Below are 22,221 nucleotides of genomic sequence, written 5' to 3'. Positions count from 1 at the left end.
ACTCACTGGACACTACCCACACACTCACACATACTTCCACTGACACTCCAACACACATACATACACTAAAGACACTCAAAGACACAAACCCCACACACACATGCATATTGACGTCCCAAATACACACACTGCACATACACTGCTTCTACTCTGTTATTATCTATCTTGATTGCCTAGTCACTTTTACCCCAACCTAAATGTACGTACACCATACAGTGCATTCAGAAAGTATTCAGACCCCTTGACTTTTTCCACATTTTGCTACGTTACAGCCTTATTCTAAAATAGACGTTTAAAACATGTTTACCTCCTCAATCTACACACAATACACCATAATGACAAAGCAAAAACAGTTTACAATTTTTTGCAAATGTATTACAAATAAAAACCTGAAATATCCTATTTACATAAGTATTCAGACCCTTTACTCAGTACTTTGTTGAAGCACTTTTGGCAGCGATTTCAGCCTTAGAGATGGTTGTCCTTCTGGAAGGTTCTCCCATCTCCACAGAGGAACTCTAGAGCTCTGTCAGAGGGACCATCAGGTTCTTGGTCACCTCCCTGACCAAGGCCCTTTTCCCCCGATTGCTCAGTTTGGCCTGGCGGCCAGCTCTAGGAACAGTCTCTGTGGTTCCAAACTTCTTCCATTTAAGAATGAAGGAGGCCACTGTGTTCTTTGGGACCTTCACTTCAATGGTTCATACATTTTTTGGTACCCTTCACCAGATCTGTGCCTCAACACAATCCTGTCTCGGAGCTCTACGGACGATTCTTTCAACCTCATGGCTTGGTTTTTGTTCTGACATGCACTGTCAACTGTGGGATCTTATATAAATAGGTGTGTGCCTTTCCAAATCAAGTCCAATCAATTAAATTTACCACAGGTGGACTCCAATCAGGTTGTAGAAACATCTCAAGGATGATTAATGGAAACCCACCAGAGCTCAATTTCGAGTCTCATAGCAAAAGTTCTGAATACTTCTGTAAATAAGGTATCTGTTTTTTATATGTAATACATTTTCTAATATTTCATTATTAGGTATTGTGTTTCGATTCATGAAGAAAATATATATTTTATCCATTTTAGAATAAGGCTGTAACAGCAAAATGTGGAAAAAGGGAAGGGGACTGAATACTTTCCGAATGCACTGTATATACATTTACATTTACATTTAAGTAATTTAGCAGACGCTATTATCCAGAGCGACTTACAAATTGGTGCATTCACCTTATGACATCCAGTGGAACAGTCACTTTACAATAGTGCATCTAAATCTTAAAGGGGGGGGTGAGAGGGATTACTTATCCTATCCTAGGTATTCCTTAAAGAGGTGGGGTTTCAGGTGTCTCCAGAAGGTGGTGATTGACTCCGCTGTCCTGGCGTCGTGAGGGAGTTTGTTCCACCATTGGGGGGCCAGAGCAGCGAACAGTTTTGACTGGGCTGAGCGGGAGCTGTACTTCCTCAGTGGTAGGGAAGCGAGCAGGCCAGAGGTGGATGAATGCAGTGCCCTTGTTTGGGTGTAGGGCCTGATCAGAGCCTGGAGGTACTGAGGTGCCGTTCCACTCACAGCTCCGTAGGCAAGCACCATGGTCTTGTAGCGGATGCGAGCTTCAACTGGAAGCCAGTGGAGAGAACGGAGGAGCGGGGTGACGTGAGAGAACTTGGGAAGGTTGAACACCAGACGGGCTGCGGCGTTCTGGATGAGTTGAAGGGGTTTAATGGCACAGGCAGGGAGCCCAGCCAACAGCGAGTTGCAGTAATCCAGACGGGAGATGACAAGTGCCTGGATTAGGACCTGCGCCGCTTCCTGTGTGAGGCAGGGTCGTACTCTGCGGATGTTGTAGAGCATGAACCTACAGGAACGGGCCACCGCCTTGATGTTGGTTGAGAACGACAGGGTGTTGTCCAGGATCACGCCAAGGTTCTTAGCGCTCTGGGAGGAGGACACAATGGAGTTGTCAACCGTGATGGCGAGATCATGGAACGGGCAGTCCTTCCCCGGGAGGAAGAGCAGCTCCGTCTTGCCGAGGTTCAGCTTGAGGTGGTGATCCGTCATCCACACTGATATGTCTGCCAGACATGCAGAGATGATATACAAATGTATGTGGACTCTCCATCAAATTAGTGGATTTGGCTTTTTCAGCCACACAGCCACGCAATCTCCATAGACAAATCATTGGCAGTAGAATGGCCTTACTGGTCAGTGACTTTCAACATGGCACAGTCATAAGATGCCACCTTTCCAACAAGTAAGTTTGTCAAATATCTTCCCTGCTAGAGCTGCTAAGGTCAACTATAAGTGCTGTTATTGTGAAGTGGAAACGTTTAGGAGCAACAACTGGTCAGCCGTAAAGCGGTAGGCCACACACGCTCACAGAACGGGACCGCCGAGTGTTGAAGCGCGTAGTGCATAAAAATCATCTGTCCTAAGTTGCAATGCTCACTACCAAGTTCCAAACTGCCTATGGAAGCAATGTCAGCACAATAACTGTTCGTCAGGAACTTCATGAACTGAGTTTCCATGGCTGAGCAGCCACACACAAGCCTAAGATCACCATGCGCAATGCCAAGCGTTGGCTGGAATGGTGTAAAGCTCGCCGCCATTGTACACTTGAGAAGTGGAGACGCGTTCTCTGGAGTGATGAATCACACTTCACCATCTGGCAGTCCAACAGAAGAATCTGGGTTTGGCGGATGCCAGGAGAATGCTACCTGCCCGAATGCATAGTGCTAACTGTAAAGTTTGTTGGAGGAATAATGGTCAGGGGCTATTTTTAATGGTTCGGGCTATGCCCCTTAGTTCCAGTGAAGGGAAATCTTACCGCTACAGCATACAATGACATTCTAGACGATTCTGTGCTTCCAACTTTGTGACAACAGTTTGGGGAAGGCCCTTTCCTGTTTCAGCATGACAATGCCCCCATGCAGAAAGCGAGGTCCATACAGAAATGGTGTCGAGATCGGTGTAGAAGAACTTGACTGGCCTGCACAGAGCCCTGACCTCAACCCCATTGAACATCTTTGGGATGAATTGGAACGCCAACTGCGAGCCAGGCCAAATCACCAACATCAGTGCGCAACCTCACTAATGCTCTTGTGGCTGAATGGAAGCAAGTCACCGCAGCAATGTTCCAACATCTAGTGGAAAGCCTTCCCAGAAGAACGGAGGCTGTTCTTCTGGGAAGCAGCAAAGTGGGGACCAACTCCATATTAATGCCCATGATTTTGGAATGAAATGTTCAACAAGCAGGTGTCCACATACTGTTGGTCATGTATTGTACTTCTGGCACCTTCAAATGGGGGGACTTGATTCACAGTCCTTTAATTTCTAAACGGTAAAACAGATATTTATGAAAAAAAACAAAGAAATGATGACATTCTGTACTGTTGCCTCATGTTCATTTTTAAAAATCTCAAATTCAAAATGCTGCAGTATAGAGCCAAATTAAAAGTTTCAGCATTACTGTCCAAATAATGACATAGTAATATAATTACATCCATATTCATTATTAGTCATCGTCATCTATTCTTAGGATACTACCACTGAGATATAATAATAAGAACGTGTACTGCACTCTGGGAGAATCTCAATTGCATTTCTTTGATTCTTAACTTCTTCTTTCTTCTTTCTCCTTTGACCTCATCCAATTGGGAGTGGTTTCCACGAGATAACACAAATCTGCTTTTTGGTCTTAATATAAGTGTTAGGCATAAGGTTTTCTGTGTGGTTTTTAAAATTATTTTAAAATTGAACTAGGCAAGTCAGTTAAGAACAAGTTATTACTAACAATGACGGCCTAAATCAAATCAAATCAAATTTTATTTGTCACATACACATGGTTAGCAGATGTTAATGCGAGTGTAGCGAAATGCTTGTGCTTCTAGTTCCGACAATGCAGTGATAACCAACAAGTAATCTAACTAACAATTCCAAAACTACTGTCTTATACACAGTGTAAGGGGATAAGGAACATGTACATAAGGATATATGAATGAGTGATGGTACAGAGCAGCATACAGTAGATGGTATCGAGTACAGTATATACATATGAGATGAGTGTGTAGACAAAGTAAACAAAGTGGCATAGTTAAAGTGGCTAGTGATACATGTGTTACATAAGGATGCAGTCGATGATGTAGAGTACAGTATATACATATGCATATGAGATGAATAATGTAGGGTAAGTAACATTATATAAGGTAGCATTGTTTAAAGTGGCTAGTGATATATTTACATCATTTCCCATCAATTCCCATTATTAAAATGGCTGGAGTTGGGTCAGTGTCAATGACAGTGTGTTGGCAGCAGCCACTCAGTGTTAGTGGTGGCTGTTTAACAGTCTGATGGCCTTGAGATAGAAGCTGTTTTTCAGTCTCTCGGTCCCAGCTTTGATGCACCTGTACTGACCTCGCCTTCTGGATGATAGCGGGGTGAACAGGCAGTGGTTCGGGTGGTTGATGTCCTTGATGATCTTTATGGCCTTCCTGTAACAACGGGTGGTGTAGGTGTCCTGGAGGGCAGGTAGTTTGCCCCCGGTGATGCGTTGTGCAGTCCTCACTACCCTCTGGAGAGCCTTACGGTTGAGGGCGGAGCAGTTACCGTACCAGGCGGTGATACAGCCCGCCAGGATGCTCTCGATTGTGCATCTGTAGAAGTTTGTGAGTGCTTTTGGTGACAAGCCGAATTTCTTCAGCCTCCTGAGGTTGAATAGGCGCTGCTGCGCCTTCTTCACGACGCTGTCAGTGTGAGTGGACCAATTCAGTTTGTCTGTGATGTGTATGCCGAGGAACTTAAAACTAGCTACCCTCTCCACTACTGTTCCATCGATGTGGATAGGGGGGTGTTCCCTCTGCTGTTTCCTGAAGTCCACAATCATCTCCTTAGTTTTGTTGAAGTTGAGTGTGAGGTTATTTTCCTGACACCAGCCTACCAGGGAACAGTGGGTTAACCGGCTTGTTCTAACCACTACCTGTTAAGGTTAGGTTTAAAATCAGATTTCAAGAAGATAAATTGTAAAATATATCAAATTTGGACTTTTTGGCTGTTTAATTCTCCCTCTGTTTGAATACATCCTACCTTCACTGAAATAATCACTTATGTCTATGATGGACTGGTGCAGAATGCACTAGATGCCATGCTTTCATCCAAATAGATCATTACTTCAATGAATGGAGGAATTACTTACTAGGCTATTTCAAAGTATTACATGATCCCAATTTAAAAATCCTGCACTCCACTGCCTGCTAATTAGCTAAGCACCTATCAGCCAATCAACATACACACAGCACCACATTGGTGAAGAAGCAAGCGTAGCGATACGTCAGCTCTGCCAGCGTGGAATACGGAGCGCCAGTCCAGGAAGTTAACATTTACAGGAGTTATCGGGATAACGAAGCTGTTCAGCCGTCAATATTATACTATCCCCCCACGTCCATACAGAGTGGATAGGCGGCGTATCCTTTTCTCAAGCTTTCCAACTGTCTGTAGCCACCGCGTCACAAGGTAAGCACAAACGTGCTGTCAATCTTGGTGTGGTCCAAGTGGTAACGCTAGGCAAACTATGGCTAGCAATGCTAGTTAGGCTAACAGCACCAACAGCGGTAAGCCAGCTGTCATTGCGAAGAATTACGCGGAACTAGATTTATTTCATTTATTCGCGCAATGCAATGTGGCATTTAACCCTTGCATGTCCTTGTTTTTTCATGACTTATGTCGTCAATTAAGAAGCTGCCACTTTCCAATCATAAAAGAGCATATCGTGATGACGATGCTGCTAATTTGTTATGGATGGTCACGGATAACTGACTGACTAGTGCAGTTGCAGCGTTCAAAACATCTGTGAACTCTGAAATCTCCGACTTCAGCACGCCCAAGACAACTGAGAACGCGGGGGGGGGGGACGAGCTCCGACTGGGAAAATCGTTTTAAACTACAATTCTGATGCTGGTGATTTAACATGTAGAAAGGTCAATAATCACCGCTTTCAAGCCGGTTCTAGAAACATGCTGAAATGTCCCTTTTCATATCAGCAATAAATAAAACATATACACTTACTTTAGCAATTTTGCACATACCCACAAGATGTGTGCTTCCAGTCGACGAACAACACTTTCCACAGGTACGATTACACACAGATATTTGGAGCATGCTAGATGGCTATTTAGCATAAGTGGCCACCTATGTCTTCCGTAAACAAGTAATGCAACTTGGAGATATGGCTGTGTAGTATTTTCATTTGATATGGAAAATACGTTCCTTATGTTTCCAAAACCGTACGGCAAGCGATGTGTGTTATATAGCAAGCGTCAGGGCTCTTAAACTCCCCTGGTCAGAAAATACTTCAGTAGGCAGCCAGAGTCATCATGATCAAGGATGTTATTTGTTGCTATCACATAACAGGTGTATCCATAACCACACCCATTATCATTTCAGACAAATTAGGGCCTTGAGGCACCACTGGTAATGAATAGAAGTTATAGTCAGACTGTATTTACTTTCAACTGCTTCTCCAGTCACCTGGAATTGGCAATAACATGAGCTAGACTGGTAGAGTCTGTTACATCATACCATGTCAATATTTGACTAATGTTAACAATTAGATTGACCTCTGTCACCTATACCTCTGATCTACCTCAATATGCAGTCTAATAGGCGACAGAGGACGGTAGAGGGAGGATTAGTGTTAAATATAAGGCTTTAGGGGTGGAGAGAACTGAAAGATGTGTTTTTAGCTAGCCTCTGGCAATGGCTCCATCTAACCCTGAGATTGAATGAGGTATCCATCTGCTTTAGTGTCTTTTTCCTCCGTCTCTGACTTCTGACCGTAGATGATGGTCGACCCCACACTCGCTGAAATGGGCAAGAACCTCAACGAGGCCATGAAGATCTTGGAAGATGGCCGAAAGTGAGCTTTTATGAATTGGTGTTTGTTCATAAAGATGTATTGATGAGTATTACACTGGCTGTTAATGACACATCTCTTCGCACATACTGTATGTTAACACAAGTCAGATGGACACACACCTGAAGGACTATCTGACCTGTTGGTTTTGTTGTTTGTTTCTCTCCAGGGCATCAGAACCGGATGCAGATAGACGACAGTTCAGCAGGAGTAGTATCCCTGGACCCCTACAGGGGGAGTGAGTACAGTAGATACCCCTGTTTCTCACTTTCAATCTAGTATCTTTCTGTCTCTCTCTCACATACAAATGCGGATGGTATTTCACAGGAGCAATGAGTTCCCTCAAGCAACGCGTTGTGTGTTTTGTTCCAAACTTCCAGTGGGCAGGATGTGGCCAGTATACTCCAGCTGGTCCAGAATCTCATGCATGACGATGAAGAGGAAGATAGGCCAAGCCATCGGTAGGTCTGACATTAAAACACCTCTACTGAGAGCATATGTCAGTTGGAAGGCCATCTTAGAATTTTCTTATCAGTATAATAAGAATTTCTAACTGAACAAAAATAAGTCGTTGATAATATCAATAAAAAATCTATCTGTTTTATTAAAGTTGCAACAGGGAGACACCTACAGAACAGAGGCAGAGACAAGGTCTATCTGGCCTCTTGGAGACAAGCCCTTTATATTCTAATCAGACAGTACCAAGTGTTCTGTAAAAAACATCCCAAGAGGCTTGTAGGAAGTCAAAACAATTTGCAGTGACATTGACAGCTGCTACAGAATCACACCGTGTTTCACAGAATACAGTAATAATCAGTGTCCTTGTACCTCCAGTCTGGCGTCACTATCACTATCAACAGAACCTTGCACAAACAGAACGTGAAAACATATAAATATGCTAAGCATTGTGTTAATCACTCTTCACTGTATATGAACTTTATTATTCTTAAATATTCCAAATACAATCAGTATAATACAGTTTATCAACATCACGTCTTTGTGACCTCACTTCCTGTGTGTGTCGTGTCCCCCCCAGCAGGATGCAGAATGTCGGAGAGCAGGGTCACATGGCGTTGCTAGGACACAGCCTAGCAGCCTACATCTCAGTGCTGGACAGGGAGAGACTCAGGAAGCTGATCACACGCATCGCGTCTGACACAACACTCTGGCTCTGCAGACTCTTCAGGTGTGTGGGTCTGTCTGTCGAGTGCATGTGTGTGCTTGTTCCTGGTGCATTGCAAATTGGATTTTGATGTCCTGCCAGGTATGAGAGTGGCTCAGCATACTACCATGAAGATGACAGAGAGGGCTTGCTGAAGGTGTGTCGCCTGGTCATCAACACCCGCTATGAGGACTACTCCACAGAGGGCTACACCGTGCTCAACTCCAGACAGCCTGTGATTTACCAGAGTGCCACCTGCAGGCCTGGCCTGGGACAGCACCTCTGCAGCCAAGTAGGTGTAGAAGCAGGCATAGAAACGCATTGTGTGTTCTTACATGAAGACACACAAACAGACCTTTTTGATGTTACTTTAGTGTTATAATAGCAGATATTTCAGAAGTTATACAATGTAGATTGACTTTAACAGAAATCCTCTCTTCCTCAGCTGGGTCTGCCTCTGTCCAGCCTGTGTACCGTCCCCTGTAACACCATGTTTGGATCCCAGCACCAAATGGTACATCAGCCTCATTTTAGATAGGGCTCATACTTTTGGTAGTGTACATTGTATGTGGACACCTCATTCCAAAATGATGGGCATTAATATAGAGTTGGTCCCCCCACTTTGCTACTAAAACAGCCTCTACTCTTCTGGGAAGGCTTTCCATTAGATATTGGAACTTTGCTCTGAGGACTTGCTTCCATTCAGCCACAAGCGCATTAGTGAGGTTGGACTCTGATATTGGGCCTGGCTCGCAGTTTGTGTTCGATGGAGTTGAGGTCAGGGCTCTGTGCAGGCCAGTCAAGTTCTTCCACATCGATCTCAACAAACCATTTCTGTATGGACCTCGCTTTCTGCATGGGGGCATTGTCATGCTGAAACAGGAAAGGGCCTTCCCCAAACTGTTGTCACAAAGTTGGAAGCACAGAATCATCTAGAATGCCATTGTATAATGTAGCGGTAAGATTTCCCTTCACTGGAACTAAAGGGCGTAGCCCGAACCATTAAAAAATAGCCCCTGGCCAATGTTCCTCTTCAAACCAAAATTTACAGTTGGCACTATGCATTGGGGCAGGTAGTGTTCTCCTGGCATCCTCCAACCCCAGATTCGTCCGTCGGACTGCCAGATGGTGAAGCGTGATTCATCACTCCAGAGAAGGCGAGCTTTACACCACTCCAGCTGACGCTTGGCATTGCGCATGGTGATCTTAGGCTTGTGTGCGGCTGCTCAGCTATGGAAACCCATTTCATGAAGTTCCTGACAAACAGTTATTGTGCTGACATTCCATCCAGAGGCAGTTTGTAACTTGGTAGTGTGTGTTGCAACCAAGGACAGGTCATTTTTACGCACTTCAACACTGGTAGTCCCATTCTGTGAGCTTGTGGGGCCTAACACTTCGCGGCTGAGCTGTTGTTGCTTCTAGACATTTCTACTTCACAATAACAGCACTTACAATTGACCGGGGTAGCTCTAGCAGGGCAGAAATTTGACAAACTGACTTGTTGGAAAGGTGGCATCCCATGACGGTGCCACGTTGAATGTCACTGAACTTGATTTTATACACCTGCCAACAAAAATAGCCTAATCCACTAGTTTGAAGGGGTGTCCACATTCTTTGTGTGTGTGTGTATGTATGTGTATATATACATAAGTGTGTGTGTGTATCTATATCTACTCAGCAAAAAGAGAAATGTCCTCTCACTGTCAACTGTTTATTTTCAGCAAACTTAACGTGTAAGTATTTGTATGAACATAACAAGATTCAACAACTGAGACAAAAACTGAACAAGTTCACAGATGTGACAAACAGAAATGCAATAATGTGTCCCTGAACAACGGGGGGGTCAAAATCAGTATATGCACTGCAGTACTTAATGCAGCATCTCCTCCTCATGGACTACGCCTGATTTGCCAGTTCTTGCTTTGGGATGTTACCCCACTCTTCCACCAAGGCACCTGCAAGTTCCTGGACATTTCTGGGGGGAATGGCCCCAGCCCTCACCCTCCAATCCAACAGGTCCCAGACGTGCTCAATGGGATTGAGATCCGGGCTCTTTGCTGGCCATGGCAGAACACTTACATTCCTGTTTTGCAGGAAATCACGCACAGAACGAGCAGTATGGCTGGTGGCATTGTCATGCTGGAGCATCATGTCAGGATGAGCCTGCAGGAAAGGTAAAACATGAGGGAGGAGGATGTCTTCTCTGTAACGTACAGCGTTGAGTTTGCCTGCAATAACAACAAGCTCAGTCCGATGATCATGTGACACACCTCCCCAGACCATGAGGGACCTTCCACCTCCAAATCGGTCCCGCTCCAGAGTACAGGCCTCTGGGTAACACTCATTCCTTCCACGATAAATACAAATCCGACCATCACCTCTGGTGAGACAAAACCGCGACTCGTCAGGGAAGAGCACTTTTTTTCCAGTCCTGTCTGGTCCAGTGACGGTGGGTTTGTGACCATAGGTGACGGTGATATCTGGTGAGGACCTGCCTTACAACAGGCCTACAAGCCCTCAGTCCAGCCTCTCTCACCCTATGGGAACAGTCTGAGTACTGATGGAGGTGTTGTGTGTTCCTGGAGTAACCCGGGCAGTTGTTGTTGCCGTCCTGTACCTGTCCCGCAGGTGTGATGTTCGGATGTACCGATCCTATGCAGGTGTTGTTACACGTGGTATGCCACTGTGAGAACGATCAGCTGTCCGTCCTGTCTCCCTGTAGCGCTGTCTTAGGCGTCTCACAGTACGGACATTGCAATTTATTTTCCTGGCCACATCTGCAGTCCTCATGCCTCCTTGCAGCATGCCTAAGGTACATTCACGCAGATGAGCAGGGACCCTGGGCATCTTTCTTTTGGTGTTTTTCAGAGTCAGTAGAAAGGCCTCTTTAGTGTCCTAAGTTTTCATAACTGACCTTAATTGCCTACCTTCTGTAAGCTGTTAGTGTCTTAATGACTGTTCCACAGGTGCATGTTCATTAATTGTTTATGGTTCATTTAACAAGCATGGGAAACGGTATTTAAACAATGAAGATCTGTGAAGTTATTTGGATTTTTACAAATTATCTTTGAAAGACAGGGTCCTGAAAAATCAAATCAAATCAAAATCAAATCAAATTTATTTATATAGCCCTTCGTACATCAGCTGATATCTCAAAGTGCTGTACAGAAACCCAGCCTAAAACCCCAAACAGCAAACAATGCAGGTGTAAAAGCACGGTGGCTAGGAAAAACTCCCTAGAAAGGCCAAAACCTAGGAAGAAACCTAGAGAGGAACCGGGCTATGTGGGGTGGCCAGTCCTCTTCTGGCTGTGCCGGGTAGAGATTATAACAGAACATGACCAAGATGTTCAAATGTTCATAAATGACCAGCATGGTCAAATAATAATAAGGCAGAACAGTTGAAACTGGAGCAGCAGCACAGTCAGATGGACTGGGGACAGCAAGGAGCCATCATGTCAGGTAGTCCTGGGGCACGGTCCTAGGGCTCAGGTCCTCCGAGAGAGAGAAAGAAAGAGAGAATTAGAGAGAGCATATGTGGGGTGGCCAGTCCTCTTCTGGCTGTGCCAGGTGGAGATTATAACAGAACGTGGCCAAGATGTTCAAATGTTCATAAATGACCAGCATTGTTGAATAATAGTAAGGCAGAACAGTTGAAACTGGAGCAGGAGCATGGCCAGGTGGACTGGGGACAGCAAGGAGTCCTCATGTCAGGTAGTCCTGGGACATGGTCCTAGGGCCCAGGCCAGTTGAAACTGGAGCAGCAGCATGGCCAGAAAAAGGGACTTTTCTTTTTTTGTTGAGTTTATGCATTTAGGACACTGGGGTGCCTGTATGCGTACTACCTACCATACTACCCTGATCTTTAAATGGAAAACAATCTGTCTCCCTGGGTGTTTTGCTGTTTGTAGGACATTGCGTTGCTGGACAAGCTGATTAGAGAGGATGTGGAGACTGGGAAGCTTCCATTGCTGTTGATTGCCAATGCTGGTCAGTGGGGAATTTTATCACCTTTTTAATACAAGAAATGGCTAAGAACACGCATCTACACTTTAAGTGTTTTATTTTCTCCAAGGTAGTGTGCTTATTGAAAAACCTAGCATGGTGACAGTTTAAAAAAATGTAATTTAACCTTTATTTATCTAGTCAAGTCAGTTAAGAACAAATGTATTATCTACAATGACTGCCTACCAAAAGGCCTCCTGCTGGGACAAAAAGTATGTACAGTGGGGCAAAAAAGTATTTTATCAGCCACCAATTGTGCAAGTTCTCCCACTTAAAAAAGATGAGAGAGGCCTGTAATTTTCATCATAGGTACACTTCAACTATGACAGTCAAAATGAGGAGAAGAAAAAACATCCAGAAAATCACATTGTAGGATCTTTTAATGAATTTATTTGCAAATTATGGTGGAAAAAAAACTTTTGTTATTGACCAAATACTTAATCTCGATACTTTGTTATATACCCTTTGTTGGCAATGACAGAGGTGAAGACTTACAGAAAACGTTTGACAAGGTTTTCACACACTGTTGCTCGTATTTTGGCACATTCCTCCATGCAGATCTCCTCTAGATCAGTGATGTTTTGGGGCTGTTGCTGGGCAACACGGACTTTCAACTCCCTCCAAAGATTTTCTATGGGGTTGATCTGGAGACTGGGTAGGCCACTCCAGGACCTTCAAATGCTTCTTGCGAAGCTACTCCTTCGTTGCCCGGGCGGTGTTTGGGATCATTGTCATGCTGAAAAACCCAGCCACATTTAATCTTCAATGCCCTTGCTGATGGAATGAGGTTTTCACTCAAAATCTCACGATACATGGCCCCATTCATTCTTTCCTTGACACGGATCAGTCGTCCTGGTCCCTTTGCAGAAAAACAGCCCCAAAGCATGAGGTTTCCACCCCCATGCTTCACAGTAGGTATGGTGTTCTTTGGATGCAACTCAGCTTTCTTTGTCCTCCAAACACGACGAGTTGAGTTTTTACCAAAAAGTTATATTTTGGTTTCATCTGACCATATGACATTCTCCCAATCTTCTTCTGGATCATCCAAATGCTCTCTAGCAAACTTCAGACGGGCCTGGACATGTACTGGCTTAAGCAGGGGGACACGTCTGGCACTGCAGGATTTGAGTCCCTGGTGGCGTAGTGTGTTACTGATGGTAGGCTTTGTTACTTTGGTCCCAGCTCTCTGCAGGTCATTCACTAGGTCCCCCCGTGTGGTTCTGGGATTTTTGCTCAACGTTCTTGTGATCATTTTGACCCCACGGGGTGAGATATAGATCTTGCATGGAGCCCCAGATCGAGGGAGATTATCAGTGGTCTTGTATGTCTTCCATTTCCTAATAATTGCTCCCACAGTTGATTTCTTCAAACCAAGCTGCTTACCTATTGCAGATTCAGTCTTCCCAGCCTGGTGCAGGTCTACAATTTTGTTTCTGGTGTCCTTTGACAGCTCTTTGGTCTTGGCCATAGTGGAGTTTGGAGTGTGACTGTTTGAGGTTGTGGACAGGTGTCTTTTATACTGATAACAAGTTCAAACAGGTGCCATTAATACAGGTAACAGGTGGAGGACAGAGGACCCTCTTAAAGAAGTTACAGGTCTGTGAGATCCAGAAATCTTGCTTGTTTGTAGGTGACCAAATACTTATTTTCCACCATAATTTGCACATAAATTCTTACAATGTGATTTTCTGGATTTTTTTTTTCTTCTAATATTGTCTGTCATAGTTGAAGTGTACCTATGATGAAAATGACAGGCCTCTCATCTTTAAGTGGGAGAACTTGCACAATTGGTGGCTGACTAAATACTTTTTTGCCCCACTGTATGTACGTGTTCACACATCGCAACATGGAGACCTAAGACGACAACACAACATGGTAGCAACACACATAGTATTACACTCTAAAGTGAAACAATGTTTACCCCTTGACCAACCAGGATGTTATTGTATGACTTACCTGGTCAAATAAAGGTTAAATCAACATGTCTATCACTGACTTATTGACCAAGACGTACAGCAGAGTGACTCAGAGCGTACTCACTGCCTGTCTTCCCAGGCACCCCTGGGGCGGGACACACAGACAAGCTGGGCCGTCTAAAGGAGCTGTGTGAACAGTATGGCATGTGGCTCCACATAGAAGGGTGGGTAACAACATTACACATACTTGTAATATGTCTTTAACCAACTATATTGGAGGGGTTTGTAAATGCTTTATAACTGCTTGGTCTTTTCTGTCTGTCAGGGTCAACTTGGCCACCTTGGCTCTGTGGGAGGTCTCATCCCCCGTGACGGTACGTATAGGATATGCTCTCCCATTCTGTGACCCTCGGAACTCTAAATGAATACACTGTAAGATGCCTGTATAGTACGGTAATGTAATATGTCTACTATGTGTCTTTGTCCCCTCCCCTGTCCCCAGGCGGCCACCAGGAGTGACAGTATGACCCTGACCCTGGGTCCGTGGCTGGGCCTGCCTGCGGTCCCAGCTGTCACCCTCTACAGACACGAGGACCCAGCCCTGGTACGCTTTCTCCTTTCTGTTCTCTTCTTTGGTATCCCCTCTTAACTCTCTCCCTGTCTGTAGCTGTAGGGCCTTTAAACTTGCATCCTGCCTCCCTGGAAGTTACTAGAGATCTGATATGACTGGATTGGTGAAAGCTATGTGGTGGAATCTTTGCTTTCACCTATCCATTTGAGTTCTCTCTCTCTCTCTCTCTCCCGTCTTAGTCTCTGGCAGCTGGATTGACCTCCAGTCAGCCAGTAGAGAAGCTGCGTGCCCTGCCTCTCTGGCTCTCCCTGCAGTACCTGGGCCATGATGGGATAGTGGAGAAGATTAGACACGCTGTAGAGCTCGTAAGTACCTTGGGTTAGTAATCACCATGTAGGTTAGTGATCTGTATTCATTTCTATCACCTTACTACTAACAAACTGACCTGTGTTGTATCTCTTTTTGTCTGTAGAGCCAACGGCTTCTGGAGAAACTGAAGACTCTGGCTTCCATAAAGACATCAGTAGGTCCACAACTTGCTGTTTAACTATCTACTACTATTAATGTGTGTGGAAAGCATTTATGCATTGAGGCTGTTCTAAGCAGTCATAAGCTGTTTTTTAAAAATAACGCACTATGGGTGTTAACGAAGGCACTATAAAGCCATTATACGTAGGGGGGTCATATGATGAAGACCCCCAATAATATGAGCTTTTGCTTGTTAAGTTTTAAGATGCGATAACTTAAACAATCATAAGATCACACACAACACACATTTATAAAGATGCGGACGTCTGTTTTGTCATCAGGTTGAGCTTGACTCTGAGATCTCTTTCGTCGATGCTTTGACTATGGTAAAGAAACAGCACTGAGCCTCGCCAACAGAGACCTCTGTCATACTGTAGCTAAACAAAGACCTTGTTCACAGGCATCAGCTCTGAGCAGATGGTGACCTTTATATAATCTGAAACAGAGTGTGAATATGATTTACACATGTAGACGATATAGAGATCCTTGGAACGGTGCAGTAACTGCTGAAGCTGATCTGGTGAACAAGCAGTGTGTGTGGGTCTGGTTACTGTGTTGATGGTGGCTTTGAGTACTGTCTGTTGTAGTGTGTGTTGTGTGTATACTGTAGATAGTGAGCTGTTGGGTTGCCTTGGTTACAGGGTGTGGTGTCTCTCTCTCGGATCCCGCCGATCTCAGGGGGCTCTCTACGGGACTTGCTGGGCTCTCTCATTCTGTCTATTGTAGGTGGGACCAACCCTCTTTTCCCTGCCTGCTCCCCCCTTTCTTTCTCTGTTTCACTCTGTACCTGACCATGTTTGTCCACCTGAATGCCCTGAAAGGCACTGTGTTTGAGACACCGCTCAAACCGAGGGCACTCATTTGCTAAAACTGCAATCAGTCCACTCCTGGTTTCTGTCCAATCATCACTACAGGCATGTTTTAGGCACAGCAGAGAATGTCCTGCCCCCCCCCCCCCCACCACCACCACGTCGTCACAGAATCCTGATGACTCTAAAGTTTAACTTTGTCCCAGGCGTCATCAGATGGACCTCACTGTGTTTACATAACTTCCCTGTTAGGGTACAACAGTAACAATCCAACATGTCACTTCAACCGGGGTGGCAGGGTAGCCTAGTGGTTAGAGCGTTGGACTAGTAACTGGAAGGTTGCAAGTTCAAATCCCCAAGCTGACAAGGTACACTGTTCCTAGGCCGTCATTGAAAATAAGAATTTGTTCTTGCCTAGTTAAATAAAGTTTTTTTTTTTAAACCAGTCAATCCTGCTATGGGTACTGTGTAGTGCATACATACCTTACTGTGAATTGTTAGAGGTGGGTAGAAATTACCAGGTGGAAAGAGTAGTCTTTTCTGTGCTGGGATTTCCTCCAAAACTAACATTTACCCGACTCAATGATTTATGTCAGTTGTGGATTTGTCGTAGGTTGTAAGAGTTAGTCATGTATATAAAGTCCATGGAAAACACAGACATGTCCATTGTGAATGTAAGTCATAGGCATTGACATTTATGCCCAAACATTTTACTTTTTTAAAAGTTGCATGATTTAACAATCTCCGTGACTGCTCAAACAGAGGATGTGTGTCACAAACCCAGGCATCTCATCGCTTCTCCAGCCCATTCTCACACAGTACACCTCTTTGCATGTTAATGACAAGTTTTTTAAAGATCAAAGGTTATGATCCTGGATGTGTGGAACCTCACCTGTGTGTCTCTCACCTTTCCTGTGCTGCAGGTGGAGGATGAGCTCAACTCTCCAGTAGTAGTGTTCAGGTTCTCCCAGGAGACCAGTGCAGGTGAGTGGTTAACATTACTCTTCCTGTTCCAACACATTTTCCTCAACTAACCTGGAACTCTTATTCAGCTGCATCCAACTTACTTTAGATGCAATGTGTTCATTCAAATGATGTAATAATGCATTCAAATGAGTATCATGTAAATGGACAATGTATTTGAATTTGGCATGTTATATGTAATAGGTCATAATGCTATGCCCTCTTCCCTCTACTCAGAATCCAGTGGTGGTTCTGTGGAGGGCTACTTTGCTGGAGAGAGAGAAGTGCTAGATTCCCTCAACAGATGGGTGAGCGGTTGTATACATGTGTAATGGGTGAGACCATGTTGGTTGATTGGTTGTGTCTGCCTGTAGCTGTGTGAGCGGTTGTATACATGTGTAATGGGTGAGACCATGTTGGTTGATTAATTGTGTCTGCCTGTAGCTGTGTGAGCGGTTGTATACATGTGTAATGGGTGAGACCATGTTGATTAATTGTGTCTGCCTGTAGCTGTGTGTTGTTGGTTGGTTGATTAATTGTGTCTGCCTGTAGCTGTGTGAGCGGTTGTATACATGTGTAATGGGTGAGACCATGTTGATTAATTGTGTCTGCCTGTAGCTGTGTGAGCGGTTGTATACATGTGTAATGGGTGAGACCATGTTGGTTGGTTGGTTGATTAATTGTGTCTGCCTGTAGCTGTGTGAGCGGTTGTATACATGTGTAATGGGTGAGACCATGTTGATTAATTGTGTCTGTCTGTAGCTGTGTGAGCGGTTGGCACAGCTGGTGCCCGCCAGCGGGGTAGACATAGTGGAGTTGGAGGACGAGGGCACCTGTGTCCGCTTCACCCCTCTTATGACCGCCGCAGGTAACACACACACACACACACACACACACACACACACACACACACACACACACACACACATCATAAAGAAAGGCACACACTCACCTGTAAAATAAACATTCACATGTGAGAGACTCCTGTTAGATATACCATAATTTGTATTACACACACTCACCTGTACAGTTAATGAAGAACACCTGATCATTGTCAGTCAGGCACAACTCTCCTTTTGTTGACCTCTGAACTCTGCCCTCTGACCTGTTCCCTCTCAGCCCTGGGGACCCAGAGGTGTGACGTGGATCTGCTGGTGGAGCGGTTGACTGAGCTGATTCCTGTGCTGAACTGTACACTGCGACTTAGACTGGACTTCAGAGAGGAGGTGTACCGCCACTCTGCCCTCAGTTACATAGAGGACCTCAACTGGCCTGGCCTGGGAGCCGTCAGGTAGGAATATACTGTTATTCATTCAGTATTTATATCATTAGTAGCTATGTAATTACCATTTTACCATGCCATTTCATAGGAAATACCTGGTCATTTCTGTACAGTAAAATTATGTACAACTTGTCCACAAAATGATTGTGTGTATCCACTCAGGTATGAGCCGAGGATTGAGGAGCTGAACGACAGTAAGAGACAGCTGGAGGTGGAGAAGATCAACAGTGAGCTGCTGGTGAAACTAGGGGAACTGGATGCAGACCTCATCTTCTCCACCGGTCAGTACAGTGCCTGTCCACAGCACAGAGCTCCTTTTATCACATCTGACACTCAAGGTTTCATTCTTCCCCTCAATTCAAGGAATGATTCAGACCTGGTTCTGATTCTGCCTGCTTTACCTCTTAACTTCTCTCCCTCCATCCTCAGGCCTGGAGTTCGGACCCGAGAAGGACTGCATATTTATTGGCATGGCAACGGAGGACCTAGACGTGGCAGAGCTAGTGGATACGATAGCCGCCCTGGGGAGGGACATAGAGGAGAACGGCAGGGTAAAGCTATCTCCTTCTACTCTGTTTACCTACAGTCTGTCACTTCCTCCAACATGGCTGGTACTTCCAGATTATATAGATTTTTTATGATAAAATGTAATAATCTATGCTATACTACAATTGCATTGATTGAGTTGTAAATGACTTTTCTTCTATCCCATCTTGTCACTAGCTATTAGAGAACATGACAGAGGTGGTGAGGAAAGGCATCCAGGAGGCAGAGCTCCAGCTCCAGAAAGACAACCAGGACAAACTCATGGAGGAGGTGTGTGTGCGTTTTTGTATATATATGATATCAATCAATGCTTTGTATACGTGCACATTTTATCGACTGATTTGTATACATTTTTTTGCACCATCATCTCTCTCTCAGGGTGTGTTGAGACAGATTCCTCTGGTCGGCTCCGTGTTGAACTGGTTCTCTCCGTTCCAGAGCACTGTGAAGGGCAGAACCTTTAACCTGGCTGCAGGTACACAACTGTGTGTGTGCGCCTGCTCCTAGGTTGCTCCTGTACATCTGCATTCCGATGGTATATTAAGTGACTGTTTCCCATAGGTTCCCTGGACTCCACAGAGCCCACCTACTCCATGAAGTCCCAGACAGGTGGGCTGGCGTCGCCAGAAACCCCTACCTCCTCTGCCAAGAGACTGCCAGGTATGGTCTCACAGAATCTATAGATGTGATATTCTTGTTCTTTCGCAGTCATTCTCATTTAAAATCAAGGGACATATTTTATTTATAAAAAATACTGAATCTTAGAGTACTGTTCTCTTTTTCCTCCACTTGCAGGACAGAGGCTGTTCCGGCGCGAGGGTGCGGGTGGCTCTGACTCCCACAGTGAGACCAGCTCCGTGGGCCAGGCTGAGGAGCTCTCCATGGAGAGGTTCCCACAACCCACCACACCCACCCCACCTTCCCCTGTCCCAGATGAGGCGGTTTCTGTGGTCCCTGAGAGCCCAGAGACCCCCCAGAGACCCCCCACGCAGGAGAACGGCGAGGTGGGTACACAGGAAGGGGTAGAGGAGGAGAGAGAGCCTGTGGGCCAGGAGGCACCAGTGGAGGAGACGGGCAGATAGGACAGCCCCCAGAGCAGGGTTATTTGAAACCAGCTCTGAAAGGTTCCAGACCAGTCCAGCAGGTGTTGCAGAGCAGGGATTCATTTCATTCTCAAATAATTCTCCCTTGCATCTTTTCTTGACAACTGTTATACATCTAAAGGGACTGGAAACTGTGGTGAGAGATAATTAGACAGCGACGGCTTCACTTAGCCTACCAGAAGGGTAGGGAGTGCTTTTGTCATTTTATCTCTATTCTTTCTTTCCAGTCCCTTGGTGACTGGGAGAGGTCAAGGACAAAGGGAAGGAACCAGGATTTCAGAATGGAATCCAGCCTTAGTCTCTAGGGTTGTGTCTGAGGACTCAATCATTGTGGGTTAATAAATAACTATGTAGGAGTAGGACCTAAGAACTCCGGTCAAGCAGGAACTACACCTGAGGCAGGGAGTCAAAAGGTGAAGGGTCGTCTGAGGACTTCCTGGTTCATGGCCTCCACTACTTCAGTCGGTCTCGTCGTGGCCCGGAGGTAAAACAGCTTATATGCAAGCCAAGTAACGTGTGACTAACACTGGAAATAAAACCATTTTATTTTGTATGTAATGTATGCGCACCTATTTCTATCCACTCAATCACCATCATGATCAGTAAAACCAGATCTATATAGAGGGAAATGTAGTAGAAAAATGAAAGCATACTGTGATATGAATTGAACGAGAGAATACACACACCCACCTGCTTCTGTGCACTACCCCAATAGACCCTCCACTGTTTGTCAAACACCCTCCTGTTAATTTTTGCACATACTTCAGTCTGATTGGTGGATGTTTTTAATAATATGACCAATGGGGCTAACATTTCCTTACATTCACAAGCAAAGTCTTGCTTTACATGCATTCTGAGGATTATTATTTATTTTTTTCTTTGCCAAAAAATATAGTGGCTGTAAGTTATGTTGATGTTTCCTGTGAGAAAGACATACTGTAGCTATTATAATGCCTAGACTGATGATCGCATATTTGCAGGTTAAAGGATTTTGTTTTGATGCAGGGTTGTTTAAAAATATATCTATTCCATTTGTTCTGTCCATTATTATTACTGCACTACCTTATGTAATGTTGCACATAGTATGTGTTAAAATGCATTGAAAAAGGTTTTGATTATTTTTTAATTCTCAATAAGTATAATTTGTTGCAATAACTAGTTTGAATTATGATTCCTAACTTTAAATGATACAACTATTTCTGTCCTGCTTCCATTAATCTCTTTGATTTCGCATACCTTTTCTCTAAGCCCCTTGTCAAGGATCCAGTTTTATGTTCCTTCCATACCATTAACTTCTCTCTTTTGAAGACATCTAGAGAATTGAACTATTCTCGACCTACAGCTCTAAGGGGGTTTACGACATGTTTTGTACACAGTTGTAATTATTGAAATGAAAGGTGTTACATTCTCGTTGTCCAATCATATTTCTGCTATGTAGTCATACGAATTGGGAGAACTTTAATGACCTAGGGTGTCAGACTATTGACATTACAATGACTTTCAAATGTGATGAATCATTTGCTTATAAAACTACTTTTGTATCCACTGTACAACACTGTCCCATTAGACATGTTTATATCCAAAGCAGACAGAATGGAATGAGCTTATACTTAAGAAACTTCATTTAGGATGTGCACTTAACTTGAGAATACAACTGTAATTGTTATCTTCTGAATTGATACTATAAAGATGATCTTGGTTCACTGTACGTACTCTGATATACAACAAATGGAAATGATATCAGTTTAATGTCGTAAGGCTTTGTTATTATGTCTTTATCACCTTACTTTATTGAGGACATTGTTTTCATGTTCATTAAACATGTCTGTACATGTTACTTTTTTATTCCGCTCCTAATCAGCAATAATCTGCTCATAGCAAAGAGAAAAATAACTGATATTTAATGTTGAACTGGGAGTGTTATTTTTGATACACCATTAATTTAGTTTTCTGAAGTTAAAATATTTAATAGATGTTTTAAGGACATAGGTGGTTGAAGTACTTACTGCACTAATCTCATTGAAGTTCAATGCCTGTTTCTCAAAGATGTCTGGGGAAAAAAACACTGGTCAAATGTAATTTCATGGGATGGAAAGAGGGATGTATTGAAGAATCCAATCAGCTTTATTAAAACATGATATAAAACAGTTTTGTGTCATCAATCATTTGCAGGTACTCTTGAATTTACAAGTCAAAGGTGTTAATCAAATTGTTAGTTACCAGTAATTCCACAGTCAACATAATTGAAATCCTGATTTAGTACCAATGTCAGGTTGATGTGTTTATCCCTGTCAGAAATAACCAATAGAATCAGTATGGGGAATTTAAGAACCCAAATACACACTGCAATGCTCACACTTTTTCCTGAATGTTATTTCGCCCCGCTTTCGTTGATGCGTCGTTTTGTGCTGCTGGACATTGTCTTCCCCTAGTG

At 44.1% G+C, this 22,221-nt stretch overlaps 1 protein-coding gene across 6 annotated transcripts; it reads left to right on the top strand.

Moving 5' to 3' along the window:
• Positions 1 to 5,312: 5,312 nt before the first annotated feature.
• Positions 5,313 to 21,934, top strand: LOC124015609 (pyridoxal-dependent decarboxylase domain-containing protein 1-like). 6 transcript variants are annotated; one of them, XM_046330959.1, is made up of 25 exons: positions 5,313 to 5,504; positions 6,830 to 6,906; positions 7,073 to 7,141; positions 7,284 to 7,364; positions 7,940 to 8,089; positions 8,168 to 8,357; positions 8,511 to 8,579; positions 11,976 to 12,054; positions 14,125 to 14,209; positions 14,311 to 14,359; positions 14,488 to 14,589; positions 14,796 to 14,921; positions 15,029 to 15,079; positions 15,726 to 15,806; positions 16,817 to 16,877; positions 17,094 to 17,164; positions 17,619 to 17,724; positions 17,976 to 18,147; positions 18,301 to 18,419; positions 18,568 to 18,689; positions 18,862 to 18,954; positions 19,063 to 19,159; positions 19,246 to 19,344; positions 19,480 to 19,688; positions 20,015 to 21,934. In XM_046330959.1, the coding sequence occupies exons 2-25, from the start codon at positions 6,830 to 6,832 to the stop codon at positions 20,090 to 20,092; spliced, it is 2,436 nt and encodes an 811-aa protein (XP_046186915.1). In that variant the 5' UTR covers positions 5,313 to 5,504; the 3' UTR covers positions 20,093 to 21,934. The 6 variants fall into 6 exon arrangements, with proteins under 6 accessions (XP_046186915.1, XP_046186917.1, XP_046186918.1 ...); XM_046330961.1 differs by having other exon boundaries at positions 7,943 to 8,089; positions 19,480 to 21,934; XM_046330962.1 differs by lacking the exon at positions 15,726 to 15,806 and adding an exon at positions 15,366 to 15,410 and having other exon boundaries at positions 19,480 to 21,934.
• Positions 21,935 to 22,221: the final 287 nt, after the last annotated feature.

This window comes from Oncorhynchus gorbuscha, linkage group LG26, assembly GCF_021184085.1.
Source record: "Oncorhynchus gorbuscha isolate QuinsamMale2020 ecotype Even-year linkage group LG26, OgorEven_v1.0, whole genome shotgun sequence".
Lineage (NCBI taxonomy): Eukaryota > Metazoa > Chordata > Actinopteri > Salmoniformes > Salmonidae > Oncorhynchus > Oncorhynchus gorbuscha.
The sequence above is the reverse complement of the archived record's forward strand: the minus strand, read 5'-3'. Positions and strand labels throughout refer to the sequence as shown.